Below are 25067 nucleotides of genomic sequence, written 5' to 3'. Positions count from 1 at the left end.
TATTCCTTTGTTTCCCTTAAAAAAATTATTTGATTATTTTAACTAAGTAGATTTAAAGAAAAGAACTAGAATATTTAACTTAATGAAATACTATATATTATTTATTTGTTTCAGTAGAGTGTTTAGAAAATTTATATCTCCTTCAAATTTGGATCAAACATGTGTAAATTAATAAATGGAACCAAAGATTTAAATAAAAAATATATTTTTTGAATTGTGATACTATGATATTCGAATTTTAGATATAAACTAAAATGAAATTGGATATATTTTGATAATTAACTGTACAAATTAACTATGTTTTTTACCTTGTCTGACGGGTATATATTGGCACCTATATAAACTACTTTCTTCTAGAATTTATCATTGACCTCTATATGTTCTGGGCTTAATTACAGCTGGAGAAAATAGTAAAATAGCTTTAAGTTTCAAACAATATAATTAACAGTTACTGATTACAAACTATATTTTTTACTAGCATCTCGAGTCTAAAAGACTCGATTTTGGGGCTATAAATCGAGTCTTTAATGCTCGATTTTTATGGTCTAATTTTGTCTGATGTGGCATTTTTTCCACATGGTGACTACTTAAAAATCGAGTCTCTAAGACTCGATTTACAAGCCACTCCAAAAAAAAAAAAAAAAAAAAAAAAAAAAAAAAAAAAAACGGACCAGGCAGCGCGACCTGGGCGTGCGGTGGCCTGGGTCGTGCGCCCAGGCAGCGAGCCCAGGTAGCGCGACCTGGGCGCGCGGTGGCCTGGGTCGCGCGCCCAGGTCGCGCCGCCCGGGCGCGCGACCCAGCCACCGCGCGCCCGGGTCGCGCTGCCTGGGTCGCGACCCAGGCCACCGCGCGCCCAGGCCGCGCGCCCAGGCAGCGCACTGCCTGGTCTTTTTTTTTTTTTTTTTTTTGTGTTAGAGCAAATTTCATTTGGCTTGTAAATCGAGTCTTAGAGACTCGATTTCCAAGTAGTCGCCACGTGGGAAAAATGCCACATCAGATAGTAACAGACCATAAAAATCGAGCATTAAAGAGTCGATTTATAGCCCCAAAATCGACTCTTTAAGACTCGAGATGCTAGTAAAAAATATAGTTTGTAAACCTTACCTATTAACTATATTGTTTGAAAATTAATGCTATTTTAATATTTTCTCCATTACAGCTTTACGGAATGCATATAGCGCGATTATAGTCATAAAGATTATTGAGTATATAAATTTAATTGGTTGTGTACTTCATTTCAAGTCCAATGAAATTTTTGGTGTTTTGAAATTTATTGAACTAAGATCCTATGAATTTTACCTATGAATACTTTATTTCTTTTATTTGTATATATGCTTCCTCTAGTTAATTGAGATTTTGGTTTACTTAGAGCATTCGTACCAAGAATATGCTAAAAATACTAACAAGCCCATCTAACAATTAACACACACAAAAAGACCTATCATATCAAAGCTCTCAAATGCTAGAAAATTTGACACTCAGCTACAGTGAGCTGTCATCTCTAGCAGCTCACGGTAGCTGAATGTTAAAACAAAAAATATTTGTTTAATCCCCTCAAGTGTGCCTCTCATCCCTCTTTCTCACGCTGCCTCCTCTCTTTTTCTTTTTTTGTTAGTCCTCCCTCAACTCACGCAGCCAAGCTCCCTTCCCTTCTCCCACACCTGAGACCAAACCCAAGCGTGAAACTCACTTACCAGTGTGGGCATCAGCATGGAGATCTATGGGTCATTGTTGTGGGCATTGTGGTGGTGGTTGTTTAGGTTTCGTGCGTCTGGGTTGTGTGAAATTTGATTTGTGGTTTGTTGGGTTTGGGTATGGTGGGTGGCCAGGTGGCAAGGGTGGTAGGTTTGCGGTGGTTGTCGTATAGGTGGTGGGTTTTTGATCGGTGGTTGGGTTTGTGTGGTGGATTTGTGGTGGTTGTTGGTAGTGTTTGAGTTTTGAGCATGGTGGCTATTGGTATTGTGATGGTTGTTAGATGTGATTGGGTTTGGGTACTGTGGTGGCTATTGGTATTGTGGTGGCTGGTGATGCGTAGGATTATTAGGTTGAGAAAGAGAGACAATAGATAACAGAGGAAGAATAAATATAAAGAATAAATAAATATATATATATATAAAGAATAAATAAAGAAGTAAAAAAATAGAAACTTTGATGTTGTGTGTATGGTAAAGTGTGGTATTAAAATAGATAAAGTAAAATTTTGAATTGTTAAAAGCTAAAATTTTTAGCATTCTTGATATAAATGGTCTTACTAACCTATTTACTTCAACCCTTCTTTCTTTGTTTTGGATTTTGAGGAGTAGCACATTTGAGTTATTGTTGAGGAGATTTAGGAGAAGAATATTAGGATTTGACATTATTGTTTAGTGACTAATGGAAGAATCAAAATTTATGTACTTTTCTATCATCAGTAGCAATATTATAGGAATTTTGCTTTTATCTATTGATATATCCACGTACGGAGCTAGAACTTTGAGTTAGGGGGGCATTTTTACTATTAGTTGTATACGGCAATTTCAACCTCTGATTCTGGTACTTAACTATTGAGTTTTTTTTTTTTTTGTGGGTAAGAACAAATTATTTTTGTTTAGAATTTGTTAAAGTGTAGGGTTATTTACTTTGGATAAAATTAGTTAATTGAGCTTAATTTTGTTTTTAGTTTTACTGGTAATTTTTGTTGTTGAGTTTTTTTTTTTTTGGCCTGTATATTTTGTTTTAGATTTTAGATCTATAAATTTTTTTATGGTCACTAAAATATGAAGAAAATGCTAGAGCTACAAATTTTTTTATAAATTACTGATATGATAAATGGTTATTAGTAAGAAAAAAAATGATGTGAGTGGTGTGCTCATATGCAAACTAATAAGAATTTGTCACCAAAATAGTTTGTAAAAATGATACAAAAAAGTTTTTGAGTATAGTATTACTCTTTAAAGAAGCAATGATATTGTTAAAGGGAAAGAAAATATAATTTTATATAACAAAATTGCTAAATTAGTATACATATATATAATAATTTAAAAAAAAAAAATTTGGGGGGAGGGGGCGGATTGCCTAGTCCAAGGGTGGTTCCGTCCCTAGATATATCAAAGATTGGTCAATTTTGAATTGTCACCTGTTATTGAAGTTCTTTTGCAGAATAATCATTGAACTTTCTTTTTCTATTTTTTGGGTGAAAATAGTCATTGAACTTTAATGGAGTCCTATACACTCGTAAAGTCAAATTATGGGTATGTGGCATTGTCACATAACTAACTCATATTTTGGAGTGGAGGTGTCCCATATTGCGTAAGAAAGGGCGTTATGTGTAGTATAATTTGTCACTCTCTCTTAAAATTAAATTACTATAACTTTTGAGTGGAGTTTGTGATATGCTTTTATGTTAGAATCTTTTTTTTTCTTCTTTGTATATGTATTTTTTTTCAAAAAAAAAAAAAATGATTCATCCTAAATAAAAGAGAAATTAAATACAAAGAAAACAAATCGATGTTTTCATGAAAGAAAATAATCTTTTTATAGTTAAATTGAAATTTGTTGTGAAATTTTTTTGAGTTTTTATTGCGAACTCTAGTTTTATTGATTAATGATGTCTACAATATGATATATGTCAATTAAACTTCATTTAAGATATACAAAAACAACGCTCCGAAAAGGGGAAGTGCAAAAATTATTAACTATTTTCATGAAAATTTTCAGAAAATTTTTCCTTACCATTATTGTGGGGAGTAAAAGGACCTGAGCAAGTATTTGGGTCTTGGGCTTTATTGACAGGTGTCAGCCCGTTTTGGAGTAAAGGCCTTTAAAACTACAAGTCGGCCCACAGGGCGAAGGTCCGAGGATTCGTCCGAGGACGAATCTCCCCTCGGACAGACCCGCGATGACCTTAGGATTCGCCAGGAAGATCAGAGGCAGAGTTCTGGAAAGACTGTTGGTTAAGAGGAGGATCCAAGTATTCTCTAGACGCAACGGTGTGAGAGAAATATCTCAAAAAAAGGCTGCTACCTCCACATTTAAAACCCTTTACCTACCTCCCTGGCCGCATTGATGGGGAAGTGACCCCTGAACAATAGAATTCACCTTCTTGCTATTGTTTAAAGACTTCAGGAAGGTGGTAGAAAGGAAGAGAAAGATCGCAGGATAAGATTTGCATGACACGTGGACAAAGAGGGAAGAAGGAGCAGTATTTAAGAAGAGAAGAGGGTAAAGAATAGGAGGTCGGTGAGGGAGCTAGAGAAGGACTAAGAATTGTAATTTTTGGAAGAAAAAGAAAGATAATACATAAATCATCATCGGCTTACGTCCGATGAGGTTCCTTTGTCATATTAGTTTATTGTTTGCAAATACTATAACACTCTAGTCTGTTCATCAAGTTTCCAACGCCACTAAACTAGATTTCGAGTCCACACTCTACAAATTTTATTGTTTAAGGCTCGTTGGGTCTGAGTCCACGTTTGTTTTTTTTATCCAGGCGCAATTGTGCACTTACAATTATAACATGTAACATCACCTATCATCATAAAATTCTCAAATATAAGTAGTCTATACTCCTATAATCAAGGGCGGACCTACATAAGGGAAGAGGGGACCATACCCACCCCCATTAAAAAAAAAAAACAAATTTGGTATACAAAAAATTAAAGTTTGCCCTTAAATATTTATATATATATATATATATATATATATATATATATATTTTGTCTCTCCTCCACTAAAATATTTAGATATTAACTTACAAGAAAAGAAATAAATAAACATAATTCATGCTCCTTTAACTACAAAGACCAAAAAATAAAATAAAATAAATATGGACTAAACAAAAATCGTGCACAAAATAAAAAACACTTATTTTGTATATTATACTTTGTTGATGTGTTTTATAATATGAAATGTTTAAGAAATACTTATTTTATATGTAATATTTTGTTGAATATGAAATAAATATTAGTTTTTCTTTTCTTTTTTCTTTTCTTTTTTTGGTTTTAAGCTTTGGCCCCCTCGGGTATGAATCCTGGTTCCATCTCTGCCTATAATCTTACGACTTAACTCTTGAGTTTTCTAACTTTTTATCAAAAAAGAAAAGAGACTTACGACTTGAGCGAAGGGAAATTGCATGCAAGACATTCATGCCGTCCCTTCCAGCAAGGGAGTATTCTGGAGCAGCGCTCAGGATTTGAGAAGCAATATTGTAGAATTTTCTATCCACAGCAAGGAACAATGCGGATTCTCCAGCGTTATTTATAGACATAGCCAGTTCTCGGTCTTCCTTAATTAGTTCTTCCACAGCCCCAGATTTACCATATCGCACTGCAATGTGCAGGGCGGTATCCTTCACCAGATTCACCATGCTCAGAATATTTTGGCCACCAATTTCAACATCCAAACTTTTGATACGTTCTACTAGGAGCTTTACCATTGAATGACTTCCTACCCTCGCAGCAATATGTAGCGGAGTATCGCCTTTGGAGTTTGTTTGATTCAGAAGGTTTGGACGTAATTGAACCATCTTTTGTGCAACATGGAAATGATTGCATTGCACCGCAACATGAAGAGCAGTACTCTTCTCAATTGTCACGTCGACAAGAGTTTCGGGATTTTTCAATCTCTCAAAGAAACTTAAATCACCAGAGCTAGCAGCACGATACAGTTCAGGATTCATTGTGTTTTGCTTTCCCTTTCTTCTATATATAGTAGGTTAATGTTCCGTCTAATAATTCGAAAAAAAATAGGAAAATTATTAGATACTCTTAGAATATCATAAATACGTACTTCTCCTTCTCACATGAATGGTGGGTCTCACAATGAATTTAATTAGTGGGATCCACTATTTATATGAGAAGAGTGAGTACGCATTTATGGTATCCCAGCAGTACACAATAATTTCCCAAAAAAATAAATCACTAATACTAAAAATAGGAAATAGCTAAATCCTAAATGGGAGAGAGAGCGAGGAAGTGGGGGTTAATAAGTTAATATTACTTCATCTCAAATCAAAATCTCAAATTTGAATTAGATTAGTAATCATAGTATAGCTTAGAAATTATTTTAGTCTACACCTATGTTGAGACACGTTTAATTAAAGATATAATGAAAACTCGGCTATGCTGCTTCTTCTTTTTGGGACAAAATCCTATATATACTGCACTTACTAATCAGAACATAAAATAATTAAATTCTTCTAAAAAAGAACATAAAATAAATTATTATTTTATTATTAACAACATCTCTTTAATTTATACTAGTGCATGTTCAGATGCCTTATATTTAGCAGAAAAGTATAAGAAGTTATAAATACTTCCTCATAATATCCTTTTTTTTTTCAAATAGTATGAACTATGAAGTACATGTAGCTTTTATCATTAAAAAGTGCATGTTCAGACGCTTTCTTCTTAGCAGAAAAGTATAAGAATTTATAAAAACTTCCTCATAATATCCCTTTTTTTATAAATAGTACGAATTATGAAGTACATGTAACTTTTATAATTAGAAAAGTCCATGTTCAGAGGCCTTATTTTTAGAAGAAAAGTATAAGAAGCTATAATACTTCTTCATAATATCCTTTTTTTCAAATAGTATAAAGTGCATGTAGCTTTTATAATTAAAAAAATTCAAGTAGTTATAAGCCATTGTCTAGTGTAAAAAGTGAGTAATACTAGGAATTTGTCTTATATTTTAAACGTAACCTAAATTTTAGGTTATTTAATTTTATTATTTTTCTTATTTTACTATATTATTTGAAAATTTTATTATGATTAATGTCTAAGGGTTTTTTTTTGTGGGGGGGGGGGGGGGGGGGCTAATGTGTAAGGGTGTTGAAATATTCAATTTTCAACAAAATAAAATAGTTACTTAAAAAAAATATCCAAGCAAGATTTATCAAAGAATATAAATTTTGGACAAGTTCATAGGACCAAAAAAAATGCTCTTCAAAATTAACAAAATTAATTAAAAAAATAGTGCAAAAAAATAAATAAGAATGATGTTAAAAAAGAAAGGAAAAAAATAATATTAAACAAAACTCCACACTCACGTCACGTGAGTGGGGTTGTTTATGGCAATACTGCACAATGTCATGTCGTTGTTTAAAATAAAATTTTAAAAAAAAAAAAGGATGAAATGGGTAACTTCTTGCCACACGCACCACTCAACGATTTCCAAAAAAGCAAACGTACCTGAATTTTAGCCACAATTCTCACCAGCTGTACCCGAAAGATGCTAGTGTAGAACTGCACTTTCTTTATAGTTTTGGTCCATGAACTGATCAGTTAAGAGAAAAAATTGGGGGGAAATTGCTTATCAATGCCTCTATAGATTAGAGAGAAACACGCATACACACACACACACACACAAAATAGGCAAACACAAACAGCAAAAATGCAGAGAAGAAAAAAAAAAAAAAAGACACATACAAAGATAAAGAGCAACAAGCAAAGGAGAAACACACAATATTAGGTTGGGATTTTATCAGTCCCTTTCTTCTCTAATGGCCTGTTTGGAAGTTAAAAAAAGGAGGGGGAGTAGAGTAAAGGGAGGGAGAATAATTCAATTACCTTGTTTGGAAATTTTTTAAGGAATGAGGGAAAGGGATTTGAAGGGGTTTCAACTACCTCTAACCCCTCATTTTTAATTCTCCCAAATTAGAGAAATTTAGAGGGAGAGTAAAATAGATAAACTATTGACCAAATGAATTCTCTAATTTACCCTTTCTAAATTAATAAAATTACAAACCGATTATCTTTGTTTGTTTACTGAAAAAATTGAAGGTGATAAAAATAATAATAGAAATAAAAATAAATTCACAACTTACTAATCCATTCCCAAATTTCAGACTCACCCTTCAACCCATCTGTCTCTCTCTCTCTCTCAAAATTGAAGCTTCGAGGAACATATCCACGCAAATCAATCAAACCCCAGATTTTCTCACCAATGAAACACCCTACTTTCCCGAGAAAAAAAAAATCATAACAACTCTATTTCCCCTCAAACCGATCAAACCCTAGATTTTCTCACCAACCAAACACCCTACTTTCCCGAGAAAAAAAAAATCATAACAACTCTATTTCCCCTCAAATTGAGCTCCGAGATTGCAATCCTAATTCGAGGCCGATAATTCCGTGTTGCGAGTCCACGTTGGCGAATTCGTCTTCGTCTTCTTCTGCCACATGGTCATCGAGCTCACTCCAGCTCCGACTAGCTCTGAATTGTAGGAATTGCAGGAAATCCCTGCAATTCTGGTACGGACGCAGCTGGGGAATTCGGGTCGTCAAGTTTAGGTGTTCTGTGTGGCTCAAGAAGAAGCTAGAAATGAAAATGGAGTGGAGTGGCGTCGTAATGAGGGTCCATTGGTCGGGTCAGATTCTACGGCTAATGGGTTCTTCGGTTGGTCCCAGTCTAACTCGCAGAGTAACAAGTGGGTAATGATAAATTTTATAAATTAAAAAAAAAATCTTTGTTTGGCTTCTCAGAAAATCCGAGGTATTGAAATGAAATGAAAAGAAAATGTTCAATATGCATATAGTTGAGTTCTGGTGTTTGTTTTGTTGGAATCTAAAAAGTGGAAAAATGTTGGAACTTAAAATTTTGTTTTTTTTCCTATTATATTTGGGCACCCAAATCTTAGAACAAACATATCCAAATAATAGTTTAACATGTGGAATGAGAATGATGATTATATAATTATTTAATCTAACAAATTAATCATAGGCTAATGTTGCAAGTTCATTTTCAAATAGGGTAAATTTATCTATTTAAATTATTTCTTCTCATTTCTATCATAATTTTTAAAACATCCAAACAAGAGGAAGAACTAATTACTCACTTCCCCCTTATTAATTTTAAAAACATCCAAACAAGATAGAGGAGAATCATTCCCCTCTACTCTCCTCCCCTCTCCTCTCCTCCCTCTCTAAACTTCCGAACAGGCCATAAATCTCTCCCTCTTCCTCTTCTTCAAATTTGAATTTTTGTTTGGTAAAACAAATAGGGTTGGGTTTCATGAGGAGTTCCTAACTCCATGCATGAAGCTTTAGATACGAATCTCTAACTTGTAAATCCTATTTGAACATTATCAAATAAAATTTCTTTCAAGTTTTGGTTCAGTGTTTTCTCAACTAGAATCATTGACTCTATTAAATCAAAATTATCAATGGAGTCCTTGATTCTTCCACATTTTAATGAAGTCCTTGACGCTACCATTTTAATAAAGTCCTTAACTCTACCAAATTTTAATAGAGTCCTTGACTCTACCTAATTAATGAAGTCCCTGACTCTACCATTTTAATGGAGTCCTTGACTCTACCAAATTAGTGGAGTCCTTCACTCCCCCACATTTCAATGGAATTCTTGATTCCCAAAATCATTTTAAATGAAGTGGGGGTTCTAATTCCTTCAAAATCCAATATGACTAATTCTTTGGAATTCGTAATTTTCTAATTAAGATTGGAGTTAATAATTTACAAAATCAAATGACCATAAAAATTGATTTTAGGAAATTTTCCAATTCCCAATTCCTAAAACATGTTCATAAAAAATACAATTACTCCAAAGGAGTTTTCTCTCCCTTAATTAAATTTGGAAACCTCAATCCAAATATCATTAAAATTCCAACAAGGAAGCATATGAAAGGAAAGGGAAACTTGCTTAGACACTCAACTTCTCAAAAAGAGAATCCTTGATTCAATTTCCATAAAAACATGGTCATTGACTTATCCTTGATATTAAAACCAATTATCTCACCCCAAAAGAAAAATTAAGTCGATGCTTAATTAAATACAAAGTATTTGACTTAAATGTCCATCATTTAAATTGGGCAAAATTAATTCGAGGACTTTAAATCTAAGATCCCAAAATAAAGAACTACAAATTGGCTTGATCCTCGTCAAGAGTACGTAGGCAACCTAAACAAATTATTAGGTGCAGTCACAAATAAATAAAAACACACATCCCCTTAAACATGAAAATAAATAAACTCATGTACAAAGACAACGTGATTGAAATCAAAGGGTTTTCCCTTGAAACAAGGGGTTGTAATTAAGAGATACATTATCTTAAATGAGCACTACTCACATCAATAAAACTCATATGCCAAAAGGCCTATGGGTGAAATTGTGTTTGATGAATTAGATATAATTTAACAATTCTTGTTTAGCATAATTTGACAAAGTTTGTTAAACATAATCTAACAATCATTGTTAACAATTTTCGTCAACAAAGGGTATTTTGGATGGATGATATAAAAAATAGTCACCAAAATATAGATATAGATAGATTACTATCATAATATCATTAATGGATGAATTTTTCTTTACAAAATATTTAATAATATTTTATTTTGATATAATTTTTAGAAACAAAAAAAAATTGAGGAAAAAAAATTATCTTATTAAATACTCTCTACCCACCTTATCCCATTGACTCATGACTCCCACCCCCTTTTCTCTTCCTTTTATCATAACCCTTGCCCCTATTCTCTCTTTTTCAGTAATCTGGGAGCCCATTTGGTACATGTGTTTAAAAACTGAAAATTGTTGTTTGAAAACATTTGTGAAAATACGTGTGGATGAAAAAGTGTGTGGAAATACGTGTAATATGGTTTAAAAACTGAAAATAGTTATTTGAAAACACAAACCAAACACCCCCCTCCCAACCTCCACATTCTTTCTTTCATCACCACTGCCCTTCCCTCTTATGCTTTATCATTGCCCTATCATCCCTATTATAAATACGCCCCAGGTCCGAAGATCTAATGATTTCTTTACATAAACACTCTCTTCTAGTCCTACTCTCTTTTTATTTTTTGAACTTAGATCCGCCCCATCATTATTAGATTTGAGTTTTTTAATGATCAGACGTTTTTGCTAAAATGTGTTAATTAAAACTGGAAACCACAGGGCTCTTTGCTCGCTAATTATGTGACATATGGGCAATTTTGGCAAACTAAGTATAAAGATAAAATCAAAAATTATCTTTAAATCTACTCACTGACACCCAAGGATTTTGAGAGAAGAAAATTTTGAACTTTTTACTCTTTTTTTTTATGAAAAACTTTTTTACCCTTTGTTTTTGGTCTAGACGTTTATTGGGTAAATAATCTAATTAACTAACTTTTTTAAAAAAAAAAAAAAAAAGAGCTAATAAGTGAAAAATGCCAACTAATTATCTTTGGGCCCGAGTACTGTAGCTCAGCTAAAAGTATTTAAGGGTTGCGTTTTTACTTCTTCTTTTTTTCTTCTATTCACTCCTCACCCACCCGAATGCCTGTGTCTTCGAGAAGAGAGGTCCATGCCCACCAGAGAAATCCGTGAGGAAGACCTACATCGGTCCGACACCGGCAAAGATCAGGTTCCCTCGGTGGTGGTGGATGGGTTGATCAGCAGTGGGTTTGATGGGTTTAATATGGGAAGTCAATGGTGCTAGGTGAGGTTGAGATTGGTGATGGGTTTGATTTGCGTTTGCTGGGTAGATCTGTTTGATCGGTTGCTGGGTTTGATCAGTTGTTGGGTTTGATCGGTTGCATTTGCTAGATAGATTCGTTTAATCGGTTGCATTTGCTAGGTTTGATCGGTTTGATGGGTTTGATTTTTTTTCACATGGGTTTGATTCATATGGTTTTGGTTTCACTATTTTGATCTTCTGTTTTGATGGGTTTGCTGGGTTTCAAGAACATGAATAGTCATGTTCTGAGACGAACACGAAGAATAGTGCATTGAAGGAAAAAAAAAAAAAAAAAGCTACGCATTTCAATTCAGTCTTGCATTTAATTGGAAGTTACTATAGCAGTGGGTTCCACAGATATACAAACGCCAGATGCAAGACATGACTCTTAGACGCTATCCAAACGCATACTTAACATAAAAATTATATATAAAAAAATATTTCTTTTAATAAACACCATACAAATAAGTCTCTTTTTTGTGGAAACATTATACAAATAAGTTATTGCAAACTACGGAGTTTTCAAACGGACTCTCAATCTTTTTTTCTCATAAAATTTATTTGGGTCTTCATTTTGCTTTTAGAGAAAAAATTAGAAAGTATTCATAGTTTAAGATGTGTATTCATTTTGCTTTTAAAGTATTCATACTTTAATTTATAGGAAAGTGGATACTTTTTTTATATTCTTTAATAGTTTATAAGATTTAAAGGAAATATAACTTTTTAGATTTATCCATAAATAAGAAAAATAATTTTATGTATACAATACATGACTAAAACTAACCTATCTACTAAGAATACGTTTGGATGCAGCGTTTTCCAGCTGCGTCCACGTTTTTTTTTTTTTTTTTCCATGCGCATATGTCACTGTTCATTGGCCATGAACAGTGATTTTAGGCCAATGAACAGTACTTTTTAGGCCAATGAACAGTACTTTTTAGGATGAACAATAAATTTTAGACATTAAAAAATTATTTTTGTACAGTATTTTCAGTTTTTAATTTTCAACAATAAGTTCTATCCAAACAGACCCTAAATCCTCAAGTCCAAAACTACTTAAATTTTCAACAAACCTATCGCTTTTAGAGGTCAGTGGGTTGACTGTGGTTTGGAATTTTTCCAAGCTACCAATGACAAATTAAGTAAAAGTATTTCCCTCAACACACTGACCCAGGCAGCCGGCACAGTCCTACCTCCTAAAGCAATTATTTATTAAAAAAAAAAAAAAGGAAAAAATGCAAGTCCACTTAGAAAACAAAAATCCCTTACCTCGCCGTAGTATTCAACGAGACCTCAATAGTTTGCTTCCAACCTCCACTCGTTCACCAGCTCCCTCCAGGTCAATATCAAAGTGCAGTGGTCTCTCTCTCGCTCTCTCTGTTTATCTTTCTGTATTTGTTTTAGTCCTTTAGATGTTAGGTGTGCTTATGTCTGAGATCTAGTATCCGTTTGATACCGCGTGAGACAAGTTTGCTTTTTTGTTTATTATTTGGAAAATCGTGTTTCAGTGGCGTCTCACGCGGTATCCAAGTCTGCTTTTTTGTTTTTTATTTGGAAAATCGTGTTTCAGTGGCTTTTATGTCTGAGATCTAGCATCCGTTTGATACCGCGTGAGAGCGTGAGACGCGCCCACGCGGTATCCAAGTCTGCTTTTTTGTTTTTTATTTGAAAAATCGTGTTTAGTGGCTTTATGTCACACCAGTAAATTTTGTGTATTGTTTAGGGAGTTATAAACTTTTTTTTTAGTAATTTTTTTATTAAAAATGAGTTTAATGATATTATTTATATATTTAAAAATTATTTTGTTACAGTATTTTTAGTTTTTAATTTTCAGCAAAATAAGCGGGATCCCAACACACCCCTAATCTATATGCGAAACCAAAACAAAATGAATTGGACAAAACTCAGATAAAGTATTTTAGGTGCTCTTCTTTATATTCTTCTTTTAAAATTTAGTCATATAGTTATTTAGCTAAAAAAAACATTTTCTTTCCATAAGAAAAAATCCATATAGCAAAGTCTTAAAAAAAGAAAAACAACCTAAGTATCCATTTGGATATGGATTAAATTTGGCTGTGTTTCACGTTTTCACGTTTCCTTCTTTTTTTTTTTTTTTTTTAGCAAGACAAATTTGTCAATTACAACTACTATTCAAGCACTGTTCATGAACAGTAGCCGTAACTTTTGACGTTTCTGCATAAACAGTGCACGCACTGTTCACGGAGACCCACAAATATCACTTTTTAGCAACTTTTTCTTTAAAAATGGATCTCATAGTATTATTCACACATTTAAAAATTATTTTGCTACAGTGTTTTCAATTTTCAGCAATAAATTCTATCCAAACGGACCCTAAATCTTGCTAAAAAGAATTAGATTAAACTATATTTGACTCTTTTATAAATTTTTTTTTTAAGTACAGCTGGTACTCTAACGTTTACAAATTATTTTATATATGTTTAGGGAATGTCATATGTTATTGTAATACCGGGGTCCCAAAAAAAAAAAAAAAAAAAAAAGGTAAAGACTAAGAGCATCTCCAATAGCCTTTTTAAATTTTTGTACTCTGGAGAATAAACAGTACATTATATTTTTTACCTACTTACTTTTTTAAATACACTTTTTAACAGACCTTCTATTATTTTTCTATTTCATTTAAATATTATTTTTTTATTCTTTCTTTAATATTTCTTTATTCTCCTTTCGATTTTCCTTCATTCATTGCTAAAAACTACATTCATAATTTTTTTACAACACTATCACAAAAAATCATTTGTGATAAGTTGATACTTATTTTAATTTAAACATACTATTAAAATTATTTTTTTTCTCTTTCTTAAAAGTTTTTTTTTTCTCACCAATATTAGTTAATCATAAGTCATAACTTACCACTTAAAATTTATTGTGAAAATATTGCAGTAGCATTTCTCAATTTTAATTACTTATACTTTATTTTATTTTTCTTTATCTCCATCCTTTTTTTTTCATTCATACTTTTTTTTTCTTTTTCTTTTTCTTTTTCTTTTGTTTTTCTCTCTTTTTTTCTCCTCCACACACGTATACTTCTTATCTCTCTCTCTCTCTCTCTCTCTCTCTCTCTCTCACACACACACACACACACAGATCGCCAGCAAGAGAGAGTTTAAATCGACGCTCACGCATGTCGCTTATCTGCTCCACCATCGTTCGTTTGCCTCACCACCACAGCTCAAATGGGTTACATTTGCTTCTTCTTTTTTTGTTCTGATTTGATTAGTTTTAAGATTGTGATTTAAGTTTGTATTTTGATTGTGATTGAGTTTAGATAGAGATGTTTAAGAGAGAAAATTCTGGAATGGTTGAGATGTTTGCAATTAGCCATTGTCAACTTGAGTAAAATTGAATATTTTATTCGATGGTTTGATTTTGTTATTACAATTAATTATTTTGCTTATGAACAATAGGTCATCAAACCAAGAGAGTGACAGTTCATTAGCAACTAATTTTTTGCTATTGAACAGTGAATTAGAGAGACTACTGGAGCATGTTTTTGTGGGTTTGCTCTTCAAATTTTGGGTTTAGAGAGCTTGTTGGAGATGTTGTAAGAGCATCTCCACCACCGTCTTCAAATTTTTTTACTGTTTGGAGAGTGAACAATTCATTTTACCTTATGCCTACTTACTTTTTCAAATACATTTTTTAACAAACTCTCTATCTCATTTAAATATTATTTCTTCATTCTTTCTTTAATATTTCTTTTCCAATCTTCTTTCATTCATCTAATTTTAATAAAAAGTGCTACGTTTTTAACATTTTACAATATTTTTACAATAAATCATATGTGGTAAGTTATTACTGATTTTTTTTTTATAAACAAGCTATTACTGATTTTAATTTGAACACATCACTTTTTTTTTCCATCAGTATTAGTTAGTAACAACCAACTACTTAAAATTTATTGTGAAAAATATTCTAATAGCATTTCTCAATTTTAATTTTTTATTCTTTATTTTATTTTTCTCTTATTTCTTTTTTTTTTATCCACACGTTTCTTTTCTCTCTATCTTTTCCTCTTTTTTTCTCCTCCATCCCTTATCTCTATCTTCACGGCTGGAGCTCTCTTCACCTTTTCTTTTCTTTTCTTCTCTAGCGCTTCCTCTGGAGCTCTCTTCAATTTTCTTTTTTCTTTTCTTCTCTAGCACTTCGTCTACTCCAGAGCATTGAAGAAGCTCTCTCTCTTTCTTTCTCTCTCTCACATCGTCGGCGGATGACAAAGGCTAGAGGACAACCTTTTTTCCCCTCCCACCACCGCAAGTCCTCCTCCCCACCGAGGCTCAAATGGGTCAACTTTTCCTCTCTTTTTTTTTTCTAATTTGATTTGTTTTAAAATTGTGATTTGAGTTTGTATTTTGATTGAGAGCTTTGTCGATTTTATGCTTCACCATTGTTTTCTAATGAGAAGCAAATAGAAATTTTTTTCTAAAGAGAAGCAAGAGAGAGAGGGAGTGCAGAAGAAAGAGAAATTGAGGAAAGAGAAAAAAGTATTTTTTTATTCAATCGGGTATTATCTTAATGGAGTATATTGTTTAGAAGAGCTACAGTATTTGCTACAGTGCTCTCCATGTCTGGAGAGCTACTGTAGCTAATCTATAAAAATAAAAAATAAAAAATAAAAAAATTGGAGATGGAGAGGCTCTTGGAGGTGTATTTTTTGTGTTTGCTCTCCAAATTAGGCTTTAGAGAGCCTATTGGAATGCTCTTAAGGGCGCCTTTGGTATTGTTGTTTTGGTAATGTTCTAATAATGTTGTTTGTATTTTTTAGAAGTAACATGTGGGTAAAAATAATTTAAAAATATATGTAATATTGTTTAAACACTAAAAACGTGTATTTAATTAACGGTAAAAAAGGGCCCTAAACTATTTCTATGTTTTGGAGGTTTCTTTCGACGCTGAGTTCTTCTGGGGAAGTGATTGATATTTCAATTCTGTCAAGTTGGGGTTGTTTTTTCGGCATTGATTTTTTAAAGTGTAAGCCCGTTGGACGTGGCGATTACTAAGTTCAATAATGTACAATTCTAGGCTTTAAAGCCTATAACTTAGGGGCTGGGCTGGGGCGGTGGCTGGTTTATTAAAAATAAAAAATAAATGATTAAGACTGGTTTTGGTAAAAAACAAATTGAAAAAAATCATCTAAGTTTTGTAAAACAGATTCCCTCCAAACAAACAACGGCAAAAATATTCTATTTAAGCTAAGGTGTGAACAACTGCATTATCTTGCTTAACAAATGAGAAAAGGAAAAACTCCACAATGAGCTGACAAAATAAATATTGTCTCTAGTTAAGTGACCAAAAGAAGATAGAAGCATATGAATATCCCCTTTTTGTAAACCTTGATGATTGTCTCGGAATCTCCTTTAAAGCTGGACTCAGTTTTGGCTCAACGAATTTGGGAGCCCTAGGCGAGAGTTTTATACGGGGCCTTTTATTATATGTAATTATATATTTATATTTTTTTCAATTAAAATTTATTTTTCTTGCTTTTTGAGAGGCAAAATTACTAATTAAATTTTTACATTCAAGTTCCGCTAACATTTCCTTTTCAATTGATAATATGGCTAATCCACTTAATCTTTCTTGTGACATAGTTGATCTTAAATAGGATTTTATTAATTTTAATTTTGAAAAACTTCTTTCTACAGAAGCAACTGTAACAGGTATAATTAGTAATATTCTGTAAGCAATACAGGCATTTGGAAAAGATTCTAACCTCTTTATTTAATTTAGTACATTAATTGGAGAGTTTTCATTTGTTTGCAAAACTTCTCTTAAAATTTTTAGTTCTGAATATAAATCTAAGCCATGAATATCGAAATAAGTTTCATGTGTGAGAGAACATTCAAGATTAAGACAATTGTTTTTCAAACTATCATCATCTAGTGATTTTAGTTTTTCAAAATTAAATAAAAAACCAAAAATATTTTCATATATTTGAAATTGTTCAAACCTACTTTCAATTGAAGAAATAGCTTGGTCTACTATATATAAAAAATAATTAATTCTAAAATATTCTTCAGCGGATTGTGTTGTCTCATCATTGACATTCTCATCAAACTGTTTCTTCCTACAAATTATACGTTTTTCACGAAATATAGGCTCTTGATGACTCACATCGGGGGTACAATCAAGTATAATTGAAAAGTATTTTGCTTCTTTAATCTTTTTTATAATTTTACTTTTAATTTCATTTGCTAATAATTGTATCACTTCATTTTGTATATTATGTCCAAGATAATGATTATGGATTGCACCATGTTGAATACGTTGAACATGTTCTTGCATTATTGGATCAAATTCTGCAATCATTTCAATTATACTTAAAAAATTTCCGTTATTTTCTTGATAGATCTTTTCGTTTTTTCCTCGGAATGCCAAATTATTTTTACCAAGATTTTTTACCACCACTATTATTCTTAATAACACTTTTTTCCAATGATCTTTCTCTTTCTTAATTTGTTCTTGGACATTTCTATCAATTGTTTTATTCTTCAATAATCTTAGTTCAAAATCAATCCAAGTATTCATATTAGTAATATGCTCATTGGTTGTTTCGTGATTTTTAAGAATAGAACTAATATTTTTCCAATCCTTAGTTCCTCCATTAGCTAGTTGATTTGTATTAGATTTTGAATTAAACAACTTGCAACAAAAACAAAATACTTTATCTAGGTCTTTTGAATACACTAACCATTTTCTATCATGTTTCTCCCCATTTGGCAATTTTCGAATATAATGCGTAGTAGAAAAATGTCTAGAGTTCTTATCTATAGGAAAGTTTAGATCATCAACTCTTATTGGACCATTTTCTACTAACAAATCTCTCAATTTTATATCAATAGTTTTCCATTGACTTGGACCAAAAATAGTTGTAGGAATATAGTTAGGTTGATCATTAATATTTTCTCTCTCCTCTAAATTATTTTGAGCATCATTATCAAGAATGGTGACATTACATTTTTGAACATTATCATGACCACCTTCGTTATTATCATTTTGTTGTATATTTTCATTATCTTCTAACTCTTTTTGATGAATTTCTTGTTCTTTTATGAAACCTTCACTCAAATTTTCTGCAAGATTTTGTTTTTTTACTAGTAATAAATTTGTCCATAGCTCCTTTTTGAGATTCAATTAGTTCTTCTCTTTGCCTTTTTTTTTTTTTAGTTTTTCATATCCAGATAGATATTTTCTAGTAGACATTTGTAATTAAAAACTATTTATGAATAAATGAAACACAATTTATAAAAAAAAAAATTACAATTTAACTAGAATAATATAAACTTAATGTATAAAACAATAGAACCTGGTTTATCAAAAGCACAATTGTAGCTTTACTTAATATGATCACTTTATACTTTAAACCTGCACAAAAAATTAAAATTAATATTAATACAAAGTAATTTATTCTAAATTTATAATTTTGTTGTCAATACTTTTTTGTTGTGTAGCAGTAAACCCTTTTTTTTTAAGCAAGAGTCAACTTGAACCACTAAGCTAAGACCAGCCCACTAAATCTGATTTCTTAAAAAAAAAAAAAAAAAAAAAAACAAAACAAAACAAAACATGTAAGAGAAGAGTTCTAGAGAAATCTAAAGACTAAAAGCCTTTAACTATTAAGTGGGCCCACTGACCAATGACTACTCGGAATCTATAGCATTCTAGAGAAATCTAAACTTAAGAGAACAAACCAAAAAAAAAAAAAAAAAGCAGCAAACTCCTCTTCAAACAAAACCCAGCAGGCAGGTGGCAGCAGCAGCAAACTCCTCTTCAAAAAAAAAAAAAAAAAAAACCAAACACCCAACAGCAAACCATGAAGAAGACGAAAGAGACAAAGAGGCAAAGGAAAAGAAAACAATAAACGAACCTGAAATGAAGATCTGTGAACACACCAAATCTGTTGTCAACACCAATTGATGAGTAAGTCAAGGGTTTTTTTTTTTAGAATGAATGAAGACGGAGAGAGTCAGAAAGTGAAGAGTATTTTTTTCTGCCTTTTCTTATTTGTATCTTCTTTCAATTTTTTGCCTTTTGTAATCTTTTCTTCTGCAAGCTATCTTTTGTAATCTTTTCTCCTGCAAGCTAAAGATTTAGTGATAGGATTAGCTTGCCTTTCACGTCACTTCAAAGAAACGGGACTTTTTTTTTTTCTTCAGATGAGAACTGCAAGCTAAAGATTTGGTGATGGTGTGGTGATACGATTACTCTTCATGTCACTTCAGTCTTTTTGGTTTGTGAGAAACAGGCTTTTTTTTCAGATGAAAAACTAATATTATATAATATATTATTATTTTGGGGCCCCTGTTACAAGTAGGGGCCTTAGGCGGGGGCCTAAACCACCTATAGCTTCAACCAGCCCTGGCTGGATTAAACAAAACCGAGTTCCTGGACAAATTGCAATGCACGCCTTGCAGCTAGCATCCCTAGGATTTCTAGTTTCTACACGAGTACAGTGACTTGACTTTTAGGGTTGTGTTAATGGTAACCGCACGGTGCCCATTAAGCACAAATTTTTTTACTTTTTTCTAATACAATTTTTGTCTTTTTTTAATTTATATCAATTTTTCAGTTTTATAGGTAATATTTGAGATTTTTTTTTACTTTTTCTAACAAAATTTTTGTTTTTTTTGCACTTAACCAGTACCAAGCGGTGTTGGTTAACATTCTCCTAAAAGTAAAGTAAAAAGAGATGAAAATTGAATTGGCAAGGCTTAGGCGTGTTTGGTGAGTGGACAAGAGCATGGAGACTTTGGGGAGACATGAAATAAGTACTAGAAGGCTTTGGTATACATAAGGTTTGGTTCAGGTTATAATTAATGTAATTGTAAGCAATACTATATTTATACCACTTAATAATTCTTTATTAAATTAATATTTCAAAAATATTATTATTAGATTACATATTTACTATTTTCTTAACATGTATACTAATTTTCGTGTTAGTCGGGTACTGTTTAATATTTGATCTAAAAACTCATATTTTATACACAATTTTAAATATTAAAAAAGAACTTGCAATTTAAACGTTTGATAGATAACATAGTTATCGATCTTAGATCATCTTGAAATTTTGCATGCATGTAGAGTATAAAAAGAAATTCTAATCCAATGTGGATTTTTTAAAATGCTCATCTAATAAAAAGTATTAAGTGATGTAACATAACATTAGATATAACTTGAACCCATACTTAATGTGTTTGTTGTGTTCCACATTAGATTGCAAAAATGTGGTGTTAAACTTGAGGGTTTCTTCATCGTTAGAACATCATGGTTTGACTAAAGTTCAGCTCCTCCCATGCTTAAAAATATTGTTAGAGCACTCACATTAGTTGGTATACAATAGAAAAAAATGTAAAATTTATACATTTTAGAAGCAAAACATACATTAGTGATTGTAACAGTGTACAACTTTACAAAATTGCTATGTTTATGTATATTTACCCAACTATTGTAGCTTACTAGCTTTACATTTTATTATTTTCTTCTTTTACCATCCCACGTCAGAATTGCTCTCTCTCTCTCTCTCTCTCTCTTCCCTTCACTCTTTCTCCTCTTTCTTTCTTTCTCTCTCTATCTCACACACTCTCTCTCTCCTTTCTTCCTTTTTTTCCACTAATACACTTGTTGACAGCCACAAGTGAGATGGTGATGATATGGGCTCATCATTGTGTTGGGAGGATCTGGAATCATCGCCTAAGGTCACAAATCAGTCCTATTGGTCAATCGGGTTCTTGGGTTTTTGTGGATCTAGTTGTTGATGGGTTTTGAGTTGGTCTATGATGGCTGGGTAGGACGTCAATTGGACCACCATGAGCAAGAACAGTAATTATGCAGGCTCGTCGGTGCGTGAGAGAACCCAAGATCATCGACTGGTTGTGGAGGATCTGTTCAATGAGTGAATTGGTTATGAAGGAGGAGAGAAAGAGTCTTTGGAATGGAAAGGAAGAAGAGACTAGTTGTGGTCCTTCTGAAGGAGAAAAGAGAGAAGCCTTGGGTTTGGAAAGGAAAAAGAGATTAGTTGTGGAGAAGGAAATAGAGAGAACCTTGGGTTTGGAAAGGAAGAAGAGACTAGTCGTGGAGAAGAGAGAGAGAGTTTTGGAAAGGAGGAAGAGTGATTTCAGAAAGAGAGAGAGACAGAGAGATGTAGTTTTTGGTTGAAGAGAGAGAGAGAGAGAGAGAGATGATTTTGGAATATATAAAAAAATATTATTTCAATAAGATATAGTGTGAAATAAATAATGATGTGAAATGTTCTAAAAAGTAATCATGTAAAATAGGAAGTGTAAATTTTTATGCTAAAATAAATAGAAATTTTTAGTGAGATTAATGCGAATGCTCTTATGAAAGAAGCATCTTTTGTATATCATCCTCCTTTTTATCTTAATAAAAGGTTCCTTCTCATATAGACAATCTTTATTTAGAAGTAGGTCCATTTGCATAGTCTTTTTCCTAGTGTTTTTTATTTTTATTTGTTTTTGCGAATCATTCATTATGATGGCTGATTTTTTTTTTTATATGAACGAAAAATAGGTAGGGGGTGGTCAATGCGACAATCCTACCTAGGCATAACCATAGTAGCACCCTACCTGCTAGGTCTGGAACCCTGCTAAGGTATAGGGGACCACGGTGAGCCATAGTTTCCTAGCCCCACGAGGAGCACTAGCGAATTTTGAGCTACTGAGGGAGGTTACCCAAGCACGTTGATATTCAGACTCGAACCTGGAACCTCACACTCAGTGCACACTCTTGTACATAACCCCAAACCACTAGACCACACCACCTCGATGGTATTATGATGGCTAATTATATTCATAATCCAACAAATATTTAATATTGATACGTTAACTTGTTACACGCTTGGTCTAGTTTAGATAAGTTTGAGGACATTGTTTTATGGATTTTGTTAACAATTGTTGTATAACACCCATTAAGTTTGCATTGGTACTTGTTTAGTTTGCATGCTATTACTGAAATAGCCCTACTTTAATGGGGGAAATGGAGAATAACGTCAACACTTGTATGATATGTGTCTGGTAGCATATGGAACATCAAATGTTGCATTATTTTACTTAAATACCCTCTCAACAATTTTTACCATAGCATTTTTTCCTTGTGATTTCTTTCCCATCATTTGGCTTCGATGTTTATTCTTATCTTTGATTTTTTTTTTTTTTCCTTCCCTTCTCCTTCACTGCTATAGATCTAGATGGCACCTTTTTTTTTTCCTATTTCTTTCCTTCCGGTGGGATCCAGGGAGCTTTTTGAACTTTGAACCCACCCAAATTTTCCCCCAACAAATCTTCAGTCTTTTTCCTCTTATTTCTGTTTCCCTTTCCCTCATGTTCATAGAGAACCAAACCAACTTCCCACTCACATTCGCCATCGTGGCGCTGTCATGGAACTCAATTTATAGTGGAAATTTGGACGAAGTTGATTTGCTTGCGGAAAGCTTCGTTTCAGCCTAGTCAGACTCACCGAAGCTGATGGCCGCTTAGCAAGCATTTCGTCAGGTTTAGTTTTATACAGTCTATCTCCTCCCTCATTCACACCCAAAACTCATATGAAGTTTTTAATTTCAGATCAATTGTTCTTATTTTTGTAAAAGAGTGTGATTTTGTTGTTTTTTGAGAGGTTTGAAACTGTTGTTTGTTCTGGTTTGGAATTTTTAACGAGGCTAAACTGGTTTTGAGCGTAAAAGGTGAGGAAAGTTAAAAGATAAAGAATTGTATTTTTGTCTTATAAATAAGAAATTGAATGGTTTTTCTTTCCTCAATAAAAGTGGCTTCACATGTAAAAAAATTTATTATTAAATTCCTACTTAACGGGGGCAGCACAACACCTAGGGCTGTAAATGAATCAAGCCGATTATGTACAACTTGGGTTTGGCTAGATAAAACATTTTTTCATATTTGTTTGTTTATAAATAAGTCAAGCTTGAGCCTTACTTTAGGCTTGTTTAATAAACAAGCCGAGCCCAAGCAAAAAAATTTGTTCACGAACAAGCTCGTGAGTTATTAGGCTTGATACACAACAATTCAAGCATAGATTCATTTATAAATTTATAAGTGTTAGCTAAATATACTCATTACACATCTTAATAATGACATGGTCAATATGAGACCACTACCTATATTACTTTAATTTTTTCATTCCCTTTAAACTGATCAAAAACCACTTTAGACTATAGTTACATTTAAAAATAATAAATTAATTAAATAGGCCACATATGATCTTTCCCTATCAATTATCTAGATTAAAGTTATGAAACATGTTAATATTTTCTCATTTATAATAGTTACAAACATGTATTTTTCTAGTCATTTACCATCTAACGTGAATTTAAAATTTATATTTTGAACAATTGCTGAAACTGTAGACAAGGAATGATGAATGAATAAATTTAATTATGTAAATTATTAGTTTGAATAATGGCTAATCATAAGTAGAACTAAATGCATGATAAAATAAGTATAATACTTTCTTTTTCTTAATTTTAGAGATCTAAGCATTAAATAATGTAATTTTTTTAGATCTCAAGCTCAAAAACTTGACTTGAGCTCGAGTTTGAACTTGATATTAAACTTGAGTTTGACTTGACTAATTAATTAAGTCAAGCTCAAGTTTTTTGGCTTTCCCACTAACTCAAGCTCAAACACTATTTTTAGGCTTGTTACAAGCTCAAGCCAAGTTCGAGCTTTTAATTTTTCCTGATAAGTCAAGTTTAAACATATACTACTGGACAAAACTCAGCTCATTTACAGCCCTAAGCGAGCACCCGTTAACAGGATCACCAAAATAGTAAATCTATACCTCCCCGCATGGCATGGGAATATTCCTCATTTGGAGGGCAAATCAGCACAATCAAAAGTCTTGTCCAACCACTGAGCATATATTAAGCTCAAGTATGGCCTTCTTTCATGGGGGAAAGGAGCCAATTTCTCCTTATGCAGTCTCTGACTTTTAAAAAAATCAATATGACGACATAATTCAGTATATATTAGCATGTGACCGTTGATATGGAAAAGGCCACGATTTTTATTTTTTTAATACAAGATATAAATTTTACTTAAACTTAATTTAAGTGTGTTTGTGTGTAAAAAAAATTTTAGAGATTTGAATCTCAGTTCTTGCCCCTTCTACACTTCACAAACACTTAACACTTATAGAATGACTACTATCAATGGTACGCGGTGTTTTTTTTTTTTAACTTTTTTAATTCTTGGGATCATTAATGAAAATTTAGATCCAAAGCTAATAATTTAATTCTAGAGTGTGGCTAACAATGGTACTATCATATCAATGTGGGATGATATTTCCATCAACCATAAGAAGAGTTGAAAATGAGAGGTGTTAGTATTATTATTCCTCTAAATGCATTCATCTTCAATTTTGGATGATTTTTTTCCAGCCAAAAGAAAAAAAAAAAAACACTATTGACCACTCATATATAACAGTCTTTGGCCCTTTTAGCTAATTGATTTTCTTCCTCAGTTGGTGATCGCGAAAAAGCTTGTGGGTGCAAATTACATAAATTTTCACAGATCTAGGCACAGAGAGATATAATGTGACCATAATCATAAAAGAATGAAATTTGTTAAGAATGT

The 25067-nt window shown here is 32.4% G+C and overlaps 1 protein-coding gene and 1 pseudogene across 3 annotated transcripts in view; both read right to left on the bottom strand.

Annotated features, from left to right (window-relative positions):
• LOC142628337 (protein ACCELERATED CELL DEATH 6-like) overlaps window positions 1-12921 on the bottom strand; it is a 38225-nt gene extending 25304 nt beyond the window's left edge. The window contains exons 1-3 of one of the 3 annotated variants that reach the window (XM_075802443.1): window positions 12700-12921; window positions 7170-7254; window positions 5089-5675 (exon numbers count right to left, since the gene is read on the bottom strand). In XM_075802443.1, coding sequence (XP_075658558.1) covers window positions 5089-5656 — 568 coding nt within the window. In that variant the 5' untranslated portion in view covers window positions 5657-5675; window positions 7170-7254; window positions 12700-12921. Of the gene's footprint in view, window positions 1-5088; window positions 5705-7169; window positions 7255-12699 lie in introns of all 3 variants that reach the window. The other 2 variants (XM_075802441.1, XM_075802442.1) reach the window with 2 other exon arrangements.
• A 4002-nt stretch (window positions 12922-16923) lies between these two features.
• Window positions 16924-22846, bottom strand: LOC142628607 (uncharacterized; annotated as a pseudogene).
• Between the last annotated feature and the right edge of the window lie 2221 nt (window positions 22847-25067).

Source organism: Castanea sativa, chromosome 3, assembly GCF_040712315.1.
Source record: "Castanea sativa cultivar Marrone di Chiusa Pesio chromosome 3, ASM4071231v1".
In the NCBI taxonomy this organism is placed as follows: domain Eukaryota; kingdom Viridiplantae; phylum Streptophyta; class Magnoliopsida; order Fagales; family Fagaceae; genus Castanea; species Castanea sativa.
This window is presented reverse-complemented; position numbering and strand designations above follow the sequence as displayed.